Source organism: Odontomachus brunneus, unplaced genomic scaffold (assembly GCF_010583005.1).
Source record: "Odontomachus brunneus isolate Ranch 3 - 2012 unplaced genomic scaffold, Obru_v1 Obru_scaffold_069, whole genome shotgun sequence".
NCBI lineage: Eukaryota > Metazoa > Arthropoda > Insecta > Hymenoptera > Formicidae > Odontomachus > Odontomachus brunneus.
The window spans coordinates 536,728-550,404 of NW_022639519.1; the positions used below are offsets into that span (position 1 = coordinate 536,728).

At 36.1% G+C, this 13,677-nt stretch overlaps 2 protein-coding genes across 2 annotated transcripts in view; one reads left to right on the forward strand and one right to left on the reverse strand.

Moving 5' to 3' along the window:
- LOC116846759 (5-hydroxytryptamine receptor 2A-like) overlaps positions 1-13,677 on the reverse strand; it is a 212,579-nt gene that overhangs the window by 14,352 nt on the left and 184,550 nt on the right. Inside the window, exon 4 of the mRNA XM_032821014.1 lies at positions 4,594-4,727. Within this exon, the coding sequence (XP_032676905.1) occupies positions 4,594-4,727 (134 nt within the window). The remainder of the gene's footprint in view (positions 1-4,593; positions 4,728-13,677) is intronic.
- The window catches only part of LOC116846760, a 205,733-nt gene continuing 196,511 nt past the window's right edge, over positions 4,456-13,677 (forward strand). The window contains exons 1-2 of the mRNA XM_032821015.1: positions 4,456-4,551; positions 5,139-5,343. Of these exons, the coding sequence (XP_032676906.1) occupies positions 5,205-5,343 (139 nt within the window). The 5' untranslated portion in view covers positions 4,456-4,551; positions 5,139-5,204. The remainder of the gene's footprint in view (positions 4,552-5,138; positions 5,344-13,677) is intronic.

The following is a 13,677-nucleotide window of genomic DNA, read 5'->3' on the forward strand; positions in this document are numbered from 1 at the left end:
AATCGAACAAGTCTCATATAAATTTTCACGACCATACGAATTTCCGCGTCATATCGTGCCTCGAAAGCGAGCGCGTTCAAGAATAAGTAAGTTCATTAAGTGTTAATTTGATAAAGTCGCAACGCCATACGCCATACGCCTAGGCAGTTGAGGCCGATGTTACTCCCGTACGTGTTATCGTTCCCGGTTGTTTACTGACGCCTATTAAGTATAAATACGCGGCTCGGTTCGCAGACGCGTGCACCGGAATCGAAAGCTAATCATTCGTGCTGTGTGCATATCGCTACAATGCTCCCGTTATCTCTGTGTGTACTCGCTTCTTAATTGAATATGTATATATGTCTAACAACGCTATACTCTTCGGTGGCGTCGCGTCACGTTTACACCGAGTACATGGAAAGAGATATCCCGGAATATATAGAAAATTCCGGTCTGGCTTTTATAAAGGTTGCAGATTGCGATCGTGACATTACGGCACTATCGGTTCTATGCTGCTAAGATCGTGACATTTTCGTTTTCTCGTTCTACACTGTCGTGCAAAATACCAACGACCCAGATAAAATTCTAAAGCCGACGACAAAGTGTACATTAAAGTCCCGCATAAATTTCCGCGCGAAATTCTAGAACGTACACGTTGAATATTTATGCAACGCGTCACGTACACGATGAATCGCGTTACGCCGCGAATTGTCTCGTCGTGATCGCGTCACGCGCCGCCGATTATTTTAGAAATTTCGCTTCCGGCAATTGGCGCGAATCAAGTTTCCCGCGCTTGTGTAAATCATTGTCGGACTCGCGCCCGGAGTGCGCGTACTTTTCGTAACTTTTCGCGGCCGCGCGCGGCTGGAATTCCGCGTGAAAATTCGCGTAGCGCGAGTGCGATAAATCGCCGGCGGTTGATGCGCCGTGCTTGGCACCGGCTTTCGTTCGCCGTCGTCGACGTAAGACGCATAATTAGCAAACTTTCCCGGCCGGGAATTTAGCGTTTAAACGTCGAATCCCCCGGGGAAGGCGAGCGCCGCTTCTTCTCGATGCGAATGTTGGCGTGAAGTCGCGGTAAAAACGGCTAGGAACTCGCGTACGCATACCGCCGCGGCTTCTTATAGGTGTCATAAATCCGTGAATGGCTGCAACGGAGCATGGAGTAAAGTCTAACAATGAGGGTGCAACGCGAAAGATGCTCGTCAAAGGAGAACGACGTTCCACGAGCGAAGAGAATAACTCGTCCGCACCTCTGTCGAAAATCCTGCGAAATTTTATTCCCTTCGATGAGACTTACCGCCGAGAGATGTGATCTTGCATTACGTTCTACATTAATATAAATATTTTCTCTTCATTTGATTACAACGCACGTTTCAACGAGAAGGTATATAGTTTGAGGTTGTCGCGTTTATTCAAAATAGTATATTGCAAACTTGATAGCGTGTTATTTTGGCTGAACTTCTTTTCATATATTTCTTAATTCTTAGTTTCTTCGTTTCCAGTCACGTCAGTTAACACGTTCAAATTATTAAATCATAATTTACATAGCTTAAACGTGTTAAATGATGTAACTTAATACGTAAGAAACGTATGAAAAGAGCTTCAGCCGAATTACACGCTCATACGTTTAAAAATAACACCCTCGGATTTGCAGTGTATAGTTGTGTCATGTCATATTCCCTTCGACTAGTGTGATGGTTTATACATGGAGAAATTATACATATATAATTAATAATATAATAATAATACATATAATAATAATATACACTAATACTAATGTATAATATTAATATTAACATTAATACTAATATTATGTATTTAATTTATTTATTACTTAATATTATATTTAATATTATATGATTATATTATTTAATATTAACATTAATTATAATTAATTAATATTAATACTAATATATTAATATTAGTTTTTTATGTGAATTTTTTCAATTTTACTCTATTTTTCTAGTAGTGTGTGTGTGTATAGAAATAAAGACTGTAAGGTATATCTTGCCAAGGAATATAATACATTTTTTAATAACATATTTCAATTCCTAAAATATATATAAATAGCGTAATTAGAATAAAACGATAAATTATTGCAGAACATCGATGTATGTCTCGATTACAAAATTCTATGTAAGTGAGCTTATGTACGTAATATTTATCATAAAATTCTTTCCGTATAGAGAATATACGTTCTTAAAATTTAATTGAATATTTTATAATAATTACATTCTGTGTAGTGTTCGTACGCTGTGAGAGTAACATAGTCGTGCAATTTTATACTCGGTAAATCAATAAATTCCCTCTTGTTTCTAAAAGACTAAATTTATTATTTGCATTGAGAATGTCGCGAAATCTTTAATTCGGAAGAAAATTAAAATTTACAACTCCATTTAACATTAATAATAATCATTAAAATAATAATCATAAAGTAGTATAAATATTCTTTTTGATTTTTCTACATTGCTTTATCGACGAGATGAATATTTCAGAGTTGCCGTGTTAATTTGAAATAAAATCATATCAGTTTACCTTTTCTCTTATCGGTAAAATGGGTTTATGAAATATATATTTTCGAAAGTTAATTAATCTTGCATTTTATAATAATTATATTCGTTATTGTTACCGCGTAACAATAACGTGTTCGTACGCTCGAGAGTAATGAAATCGTGTGATTTTGTATTCAGTAAAACGTCGAATAAATTTCAATTCGTTAAAGAAAAAGTGAAGCTTATTATCTATTGTAACTTTGTATTATTACCATTAATATTTAAACTGAAAGTTTTGCGAAATATTTATTCGACAAAATTTAAACCGGCACATTCTGTCTTATATTTTACTTCATAATAATTATTATTAAGTACGATAATTGATTAATTTATATTATAATTTATTATATATTAATTATATAATTAATTGATATAAGTATATATAATAAATATTTTTCTCATTTCGCTACACTGAGAGAAAGAAAGCATCCAAAAAATATTTATTTGGTGGCTATTAATATCGTCTTATACTAATATAAAATATTTTCTAAATAAGAAAGTATACACACTTTGTTAAGATTACGAAATTTTTTATTAAAAACAATTATTTATCTTATTTGTATAAAAAAATTTAGATTTGAAAGTAAATATTGCAAACATTATAGATCTCCATTCCAAAGATGTTCTGAGAACGTCTGTAGAACGTCCCTCGAACCCTGGAGATCTTGTACTGTCTGAGATGATATTAATAATAATCATTAAAATATTATTTTATTAATAACATATTTCTTTATACTAATATAAAATATTTTCTAAATAAATATTTTCTAAATATACATTTCCCTAAGATCTCTCTTAGCTTTCCATGAAAGCAATTGTTTATTCTATTTGAATAAAAGAATCTAGATTTAGTAGTAAATATGTTATTATATATGTAATACAATGAATAAGTATTTTTTATTTTTTAGATATTTTTCCTTTCACTGTGCAGTGCGTTTTACCGGAGAGATACATAATTTAAAGTTGTAGCGTTAATTCAAAGTTATGCCTAGTTATGCCAACTTGGTTTTCCCTTTACTAATGTAGTGATTTACAGAATGTATATATCTAAAACAATAACTTAATTTTGCATTTTATGACAATTATATGGTGGGGGATATATTTTGTATTTTCGATACTCTGCTGAGATCGATATAGTATTCGGGAGATGTGTTGATATTGTTTTTACGTAATCGGGCCGATTTCTAGCGGAGAGAATAGAGACGCTGTCGTAAGGTCAAGACGGACGCGTCGCTACACGCATTCCTTTGTGATAGCGCGTAGCCGACGGACGCTCGAGAGTCGCGTGGCGCGTAATATTACACGCTCGGCAAATCGTCCAGTAAATTCGCCCACAGTTTCTAAAGCGTTTACTCGACTTTCTTGCTATTCGGGCTGTCCATCGTAATAGACATCGTGTCTCTTCTACCAAACAATAACTTCTCGCAATTCTCACGTGATATTATCGCACGTTCCAGTGATAATTATCGATAAATCCGAACACAGCATTGCCATTGAGACACAAACTGACGATCACGGTCGTTGTCACGAGTGAATTTTGTAAAATAAGAGTACGTACGAGTTTTGTCGTACATCCAGCTTTATAACCTCCTCAACAATACTTGTAGTCAGCTCGCGTTAGACATACAGAATCGAGTCGCTGCAAACAGCAGTGCAATTTTCTCAAGAAGATAGACAAGATAACAGCTTATTGTTTCGTGTTTGTGCAATAAATACCTCTCACGATCAATCGCATTTGTACGGAAAGAACGCAAAGGCGCAGCGAACTCTTTCGTCTCGTTCGACATGTCACTTGCACGCAAATCGCGCCAATTTCGTGGTGTAATTAGAAACTTCATCGTTGTGTCACGTAGGCAACGCCACCTCCTAATTTATCGACGCGGAGGCGCGAGTCGTCCTTTTCCCAAAATGGCGCGGATTCGTACGGACGTGTTGCGGAGCGCAGCAATATTTACGTTTCTGCTCATGACTTCGTCGCAGCTGCAATCTTTGATTCGCGGTGCTCACTGATTACATGGTAAGAATTTGCGTTTCTTGATACAGTTAGTGATTTACGTACCTCGTAAAGAGCTCCGAAAGGCATTACAAGGCAGGCGACCATGAGATCCGCGACGGCCAAACTGACGATCAAGTAGTTCGCCACGGACTGCAAATTTCGTTCTAACACGATAGCCGCTATCACGAACAGGTTCCCTGCAACAAGAATATATGCTGTCGTGAGAGTGGTTTCGTAATTAATACGACGGTAATAATATCTTAGGTTGACTTTCGGGACACGGTCTTCTGTAGATTTACATGTAAACAATGACACGGCGCGACAAGTGCCGTTGAGCGACAGAGAAGAGTAGCGCCTTGGCTCTCATTCAATGGGCTCTCGTAGTTGGTGATATTTCGAAATATAGTCCCGAGTGACGCTTCTGTATTTACGCGCCGGGCATGTCACTCGCAAACACGTCAATTTTCTTTCATAGCCAATTCACTTGCATTATCGAAATATCAATCGAACGCTCCGTTCATAGTCCGTCGAATGTGTCGTCGCATAGTTTCGTATTATTTCGCGAATATAATCGCGAAACGTGAGTATATCGCCAGTGTCCTCGATAGGAAGACAAATCAGAGGATTGCTATGACGAAATGTTGCATATCGAGAGAGCCGACTGACACCCATTTATGAGGATAATCTACGATGCCGAAGGGCAACGTCGAAGGGCAACGTCGAAAGACGACGCCGAAGGACCGGACTACGATACCAGGCTACGATATCGGTCGACGATGATAGTCTACGTCGCTGTTCTTCGATTCGTTTCTGGTGAGTAATATTATTTAATATATGATATATTCGACAGCGTTGAATTTGTCCGACAGAAAAGCCAAAATTTTCTCTTCCTCAAATTTTATATTTAGCAACAATCAATGCCTGAGTCGAAATTCAAAAATCACTGTATGTCTTGTAAATATTGATTTGTGTTTCCACAAAGAGAGAATTATATAGTAAAAATTACCATAGCATTCTACTGCCAAGGAATAAATCGACATTCTGCAATAGTTTAATTGTCATTTCATATATATGCATTCAAAAAAATATAATTTTATTCTCAGAAGTTATCTTTTTTATATACAGGAGTAAGTTAATAACTATTATCATCTGGAACGTGGTGATTTTAACATTTTTAAAACTATTTTTTACAGGAAAAAGCGTAACTACCATAAAGAGTTTTTTTCTAAGTAGAATAGTTTTGAAAATGTGAAGATCGCTTATTTATGTATATATTTATTACTTAGCTAAAAAGGGACTTGGTTTATAAAAATCTCCTTATCCATACTCATCCTTCTACACCTCTCACTATTGTTTTTATGTACACTTAATATTTTTATCTTAATGTCACAAATTTTATTCGAACTCTGTCCTATTATAACATAAAATATCTCTTCATTCCGTAATTTATTCTATATTATATACATATCATATTCTTCTTACTATCTTAATCTATTTTAACTATGATATATAATTATTTAAATTTACCATTATACATTTCCTAATCATTTTTCTCTCTAATCTGTATCGATCTGCATCCTATATCAACATCTTCTTACACATCTTCTTCACATCTACAATTCTCTTTTTCTTTCTTCTCTTTAATTTTTTTAATGTCTTATCTCTTTTTTTCAAATCTTACATAAAATGTTACTTTTTATCTCGTCTAATTCATCTAACTCATCATCTTAAATCTTGTGAAGATTTTACTTTTGTTCCTTGCTTTGAAGATACTCAAGGTAACAGTTATTGATTCACTCTGTATATGATCTCAAGAGGACCCTTCTAAAATTAAAAGAGGAAAATATTCTAAGCACAATATTCTTACAATTTTCTTACAATATTCTTACAATTAGAGGAATTTCGTCTTTTATCTACAGTACCAATCTTGTTCTTAATAGAAATTTTTTCTGATAAAAGGACATTCTGTTTCAAGTAAACATATTCTTCTTGTATCAAAAGAAATATGTTTATTTGAAACAATAAAAGTATATGTATATATAATCATTATTTTGTTATCATATATTATTTTACAATAATATATAGTAAATATATGAAGTTGGAAGAAGATCGATAATATAATATAGGACAACATATAGTATAGAATAAACATTTTCCTGTTCTGCAATCTTATCATTATTTTATTTTTTAGGGATGAATTATGATAAAATATGGAAATTTAAAAGGCACAAAGAAAAGACACAAAGGTGCTAGGTATAAAAAGATATAATGGTGCTAGGTATTATTTTAACAAAAAATTGGAATAATATCTAACAGATTTCCGCTTAATAATTTACTTTAATAGAAGAGGAATACTCCAGCGGTAAGAATTGTTGCTTAAAATGTGGGTTTACAGGAAATAGCACCTTGCATTTAGGTTTTTTCTTTTGAATGTTAGAATAATTTCTTTCTAGTTTTAGAGGAATCTTCTTGAAACCATATACGAAGAAAATATTGTAGTAAAAATTACAATGCAATTTTAGTAATCCGGGAATAGACTGGCGTTATTACAACAATTATAATAAAACATAATAAATATGACCATAGACATGATAATTCTTATTACATTTATGGTCATTTTTACTGTTTTATTATAATTTTTGTAATAGTGCCAGTTTATTCCTGAACTACTAAAATTGCATTGTATTTTTATTACAATATTTTCTCCGTATAAAAGAATATCCCCCTGAAAATGAGATTATATTTTTTTGGGCCTACTATTTATATTTTAGAAATTGAAATGTGCCTTATATTCCTTAGCACGATAGACTTTACTGACAGTATATTCACTACTAGGAACTTGATAAAATCGATAATAATTTTATGAAAAAAGCTATAATATCCTTTTCATGTAATAATATTTTTTAGATTGCGAGTCAACATTTTTCTTTTTATATCTGTTTTTTTTTATATTTATAGTTTCTCAACTATTTTAAATCTCCAAATTTTATCATATTCACCCCTAAAAAATAAAATAATAAAAATATTACAGGATAAGGAAATATCTGTTATCCTATTATATTGATCTTTTTTCAACTTCGTATATTAATCATATATTATCGTATATACCATTTGATAATGACTACATATATCATGTAATATTTATTATACTTTAAACTCGATAAGATTTCCATAATCAAAGAAAAATTAAAACTCGGGTGTAGAGTATCAAATAGAATTTCTGTCAGTCTGCCGGGAATAGCGAGACAAGATTAAAAGTACAAATGCGCGACAGGCAATTTTTAAACACGTTTTTAAAATTCAAGCGAAATTACACGATTTTATCATTGTTATTATCGTCGCGAGACGCACACGTGGAGATGCGCATAGATTATGACGTCGTTAAACAAATTGAGATCGACTCGGCGAGTGTTCGCGACTCTTTGATAATGGACCTGTAATTGGCGCTGCAAGGGGCAAATTCGAGCTAGTCGCCATCAATTCGCGCGCGGGCTTGAATAGCGGCAATCAGTTCGGCAAACTCGGATAGATGAAATCAGTCGTACGTTCCTTCGACGTCCCGGGCGTGCGACGCTACGCAATGCGCGCAACGTAACGAGACGACACTCACACGTACACGGCTCGATCGTGACGTGCGCATTTACGAAATTTCGTTCAAGTACACCGTCGACGACGGCTTCTCGCGCTCCTCTCGGGACAATACGACGCCGTTGCGCGAGGACTGAGTGCCTCGAGCGATCGAGTGTATGTATGTATGTGTGTGTGTGTGTGTGTGTGTGTGTGTGTGTGTGTGTGTGTGTGTGTATATGCGGGTCAGTCGATGGAAAACTGCAGGCAAGAAAACGTCCCGGGCTTGTCGGACCGGCCCCTTGAAAAATTTCTCCCTTGAGGCAAGAACGGGTCAGACGAATAAATACAGAGTCGTGCGAAGAACCGGGGTGTTTCCACGTTGATAGGGCTTTCCACGTCGTGAGGGAAACTCTATTTTCGGACGCGTGTCGCGTATAATCCTCGAATTTCGTTTAGCGTTTAAGCGACGGCCGATGTATCCTGTCGGATATAAGCGACATTATCTTCTCGGATACAATAATCGTGCGCGAGCACATCGTATTCGCGAACGTTAACTCTTGCCAGTTAATTCTCGCGAACGCTTTCCATCACAACGAGGCAAGAGGTTGATCCAATATTCGTGACGTTTAACTCCGGATTAAACAAAGCTACGTCGTTACGTAGTAACAAAAGGCGCGATCTTTTTCGACACGATGGCGGCACTTAATCAAATTTTGGACAGAACCGCGAGGGGCGACATAATCAGGTAATCAGAATTTTCGGGTTTGTACGGCTCCCTTGTGGAAGGAATTCATGTATTAGTGACGTGATGTTACGTTCATGCATTACGTAACGTGCTCGACTGCCGCCGGTTTAAGCGTGTTTAAGGGAAGTGGAGGAGCTCGAGCTCTACCGTGCACCAGGTTTGCTAGGATATTACATCGCGCTGATGTACGCGCTCCTCTGCGCTCCGCGGTACTTCATGTTCCTCATTTCGCCCGGATGGCCAATGTTCCCTCCGATTTTTCGTGTAGAGCACACGAAAGAAATTCGCTATACGCCATTCTCGTCTCTCTTTCGCCTTTTTCTCTCCTCTGCGCGAATGCAGCTACCTATTTTGCAGCATGACGATGATAAGAGATAACGCTGTATCTTCGGATAACAGCAGAATTATACAGACAGTTCAAGTAGACAATCCTACATATTCGTAAAGGAATGTTCATTATAGTTATTGCACTCGACAAAAATGAATATGTATTATACTGAAGTAATCGGATAAGATGGGAAAGATAATGCGCTGAGAAAAGAATGTCTGGCACTTGTCACCATAATCGCATAGTAAAATTATATTCATACTGAGAGCAAAATATCTAAAAAATAAAGAATATTAATTTGATAGGTACTAGTAACACACATGTATTTGTCTAGATCTAAATTCTTTCATTTAAATAGAATAAACGAGATTCATGAAAAGTTTTTCGAGTTTTCATGAAAAGTTAAGATTTTCTCTTAAAAAAATATATATTTTATTTGACAAATATTTTATGTTAGAGTACAAATAAATAAAATAAATACGTTATTAGTATCTACCCAGTAAATATTTTTTATATTCTTTATATTCTTTAGATATTTTTTCTTTCAATGTATGAGAACCATTCTTGTAGTAAGTGTTAATATATACTGAAAGAAAAAAATATTAGAAAAAAATATCAGATATATTTATATTTAGTACTTTCTAAATTGCTTGAAGTAAAATTTCACTCGAAAGACAAAGTGATCATAGAATTCGCAATCGAGTGATTTCTTATTCACATATGAATCCTCCACCTTGAATCGTCGAGTGAATATTTTTACTCAAAATAAAAAATGAATCTGATATACTCTACTGTCGCAACTTCAATTTAATTGATTGAAACATTCGTTCATATGGAGCCAGAATCCATTCTTGAGTGAAACATTTATTCTTACGACTTCAAGTGGCGGTGTTTACACTATCACTTCGAATGAAAATACTGCCACTTTTCGTTTCAAGTGAGATTTCACTCTAAGAAATTTAGAGAAGTATAGGTACTGATTACATATTTACTTAAGTCTAAATTGTTTCGTTTAAATAGAATAAACAATTGCTTTCATGAAGAGCGCGATGTTTTAGAAAAATATATATTTCCTTATTTAAAAGAAATTTTTTCTCTCAATGTAAAAATATATTTATTAATGCAAGTAAATATACCTATTGAATAAATATTTCTTATTTTTTAGATAGTTTTTTTTATAACATGTAATAATCTTTTTATGTACATGTAATAATTTTACATGTACATTGATACTACTATATTTTGTTAGAACAACAGGAGGATACAGCTGGCGCTGAAAAAAAAAATGTTATACGAGATTAACCATAGCTTCTCTCAAGCTTGAGAAAAAAGCAGATTTATCGACATCTCCGCGGCGCGCAGTCCGGGCTTTTGATCGGGTCCCAAGCTAAAGTCTAAGTCTCCGAAGTTCTAAAGGGATATGCGCTAATTAATTTCAATTCCCGGGACAATAAACTTTGCTTAAATTGGAGAGCGATCTTAACTTCGAGTGGAACGATTGTGTCGAAACGTATTCCGTATACTTCTCGTTTCATCTATTCGTATCACCGCCGTACGAGAGTCCGTAAACGTACGACGGATTTAACCATGTAATTCCACAAACGTCGAGCAAATTTCTTCCTTTTTGCGTCTTAGATTCACATTACGTGTCTGCAAATACGTGCGTTCACACCACGACCCCGGGGTGTGAAGTCAAGAACGGAAAAGCGCGTACCATGTAAATGCGCGCGACGCAGCTGCGACCGATGTCTCCCGGAGAAAAGTGTAACCTGCGGTCCCGAGTAAAAGGTGAAAGAAAACGCGTCGGACGTTTTACTTTGGCGTAATTAACTGCCGCGAAGAAAGAGGAATCGGCGCACACGGGGGACGTTCCTGGCGTCGGCGAGGGAAAACTAGACGCTCCCGCTCGGCCTCCATTAAGGTGTGCTCGCGTCGCGAGAAACGAGGGAATAAGAAAGAAAAAAAAAACGGGAGGGAGAGAGGCGAAAAAAGAAAGAAGGAGAGAGGCGCAGCCCGGAGCTTTATACGGATAAGCTGCGAAGGGTCGCGAGTGGACACGTGCTGCGAGCTGTTTGTCAAGAAATAACTTTCGGTTCGTAGTTTTTAATCTGCTCCAGCGCGCAGCACTAAGCCCGGCTTGGCGCGTCGCGTTTCTTATCGGGCTTTTTGTTCAAGAGTTATCTCGACTCGGGGGAGGGGAGGGGGTTATAATGTCGCCGCACGCGGGTATCGTGCACGGTGTATCGAATTATCCGTAATCCTATATTTTACAAATACGGAATATAGAATGATATCATGATACGAACGTACAAATCATACGTGCGACACGCGATACGAGAATTTATGCCAATGCAATACCGAAATATGCATTAATTAATGCTATTTCCTGTTTTTGGATAAACACGTGGAGAATTTGAGATAGTAAAAATTGCTATAGAATTTTAACGGAGGATTAGATCGACATTTTACAATAATTGTGTGTGTAATTATTCTTTTATTTTATATACTGGTAAAACATGCTATCAAAAAAATTGCTGTGTTTCTAACCAGTTTCCAGTAAATTTTATTCTCTTAGATACAATCTGTGTATATACTTATAACTGATAATTCACTTGAATCAGCATGCGTAAAAAAATATATAATTTTATCTTTAGATAAATTTTCTTATACATACATGATCTCAAGAAGATTTTTCTGAAACTAAAAAAGAAATATTCTAGTACAATATCCTTAAAAGATATTTCTTTCGAGGTTTTGTTATTTATAGAAATTCTTTCCAATATTCTGAAAGGCTATTTTGTCTCAAGTAAACATATTTCTCTTCATATAAAAGAGGAAAAAAATTGGAACAATATCTAATAGATCTCCAAATAATAGTTTATTTCATTAGAAGAGAAATAGTTTTTCAGTAAGAATTTTTGCTTGGAATATAGGATTACAAGGAATAGTATCCTGCAGCTGGAGCTCTTTTTTAGGTATTAGTACATTTTCGTTTTGGTTTCGGTAAAATCCTCTTGAAGCCATATATAAGAGAATCCCACTAAAAATAGGATTATGCCTTTTTAGTGAGTTAGTGAGCGAAATCTCATTGAAAGAATCAATTAATATTCCCATTCCCACCGATGCATTTTACGAGCACAGACAGTGTCATTACATGCACGTGAAGCGCATGAAAGCCGTTAATTTCGTCGTCGCGAACGTAAAAAGTCGGATTTAGTATAGCATATAACGAATTTATGTATTACAGATTTTGTAGTGAAATCTTATTTTCATTAATCAAAATCGATGAGATATAGGACGGTAAAGTGGAAGTATTTTCATTGAAGATCAGTGAATATTCACTGATTATCGGCGAAATAATTCCTTTTACCGACTCAGTCAGAAACATTTTTACTAATTCACTTTTTACTGATTTCATTCAGAGAATGATAGTTTATTCCTGCACTACTACTAAAAACGTAGTAAAATTGAAAAGAATTTATATAAAAAAGAACTATAATATCCTCTTTTCGTGTAGTGCTTCTCTTCCGGTTTATTCTGCAACAAAAGTTTAGGTTAACGTTAAGCTTCACGAACTCGGAAACCTTCAATAGAGATTTCGTTGTCGTTCGAAATCGAATTTCTCTCTCTCTCTCTCTCTCTCTCTCTCTCTCTCTCTCTCTCTCTAATGCGATCTAAAATTGCGCAGAAAATAATGCCGCACGAGGATCGCGCGACTATCGTTCGGGAAATTTTCCGTTCGCTGACGAAAGGACGTGAGAAGAGACGGCAGAACATTAACGGCGCGTTAAATGTTAACGCGACGCATCGCGACTGGTTTTAGCTTTCGAATGCATCGAAAAAGTGGGAACAACGTGTTGTCGCGGAACGGTTGCGTCGCGACGACGATTATTCCCGCACGTGCCGTGACGCTTCCTATACATTATTCCGGGCGCACATTTGGGAATATCGCGAAACGCGCGCGATGACAACGCGATCCAGATTGACGCTGATTCTCGGACGACGAAAGGATGCGCGGGATGCAAAAGGTATTGAGCGCCACGGAAGCATTAATCTTTTTGTTCGGCAACCTCGGGATTGCGCTGCGCCGTCCGACGATCGTATTCGTCATTACGCGAAATTTCGCCTTATTCAAATGATGCGCGCAGGAAGAAATGGCGATACGAAAAATTCGCCGGACTCATGCAAACGAGATTACAAACAGAAGAACAAGAAATTGCGCGCAGCGTATCTCCTCTCGTTGCGAATAACGGGGAATTGGCGGGAACGCGACGAATGACGTGGATAATTACACGTTACAATACACGGCGGCTCTCGACTGGGCGACATTATTCTTCCATTTTGGTGCTCCGCGATGCGAAAAAATCGCCGTGTAATAAATTTCTCATCACACGTAAAAACTAATTTTCTATCTCGTCGTACTTCTCAATTATTTGCCTGACCTGGAGTATCGTGTGTTAGATATTTCAAATTTATCTTTGTACGCAATGTCGTACATGTGACT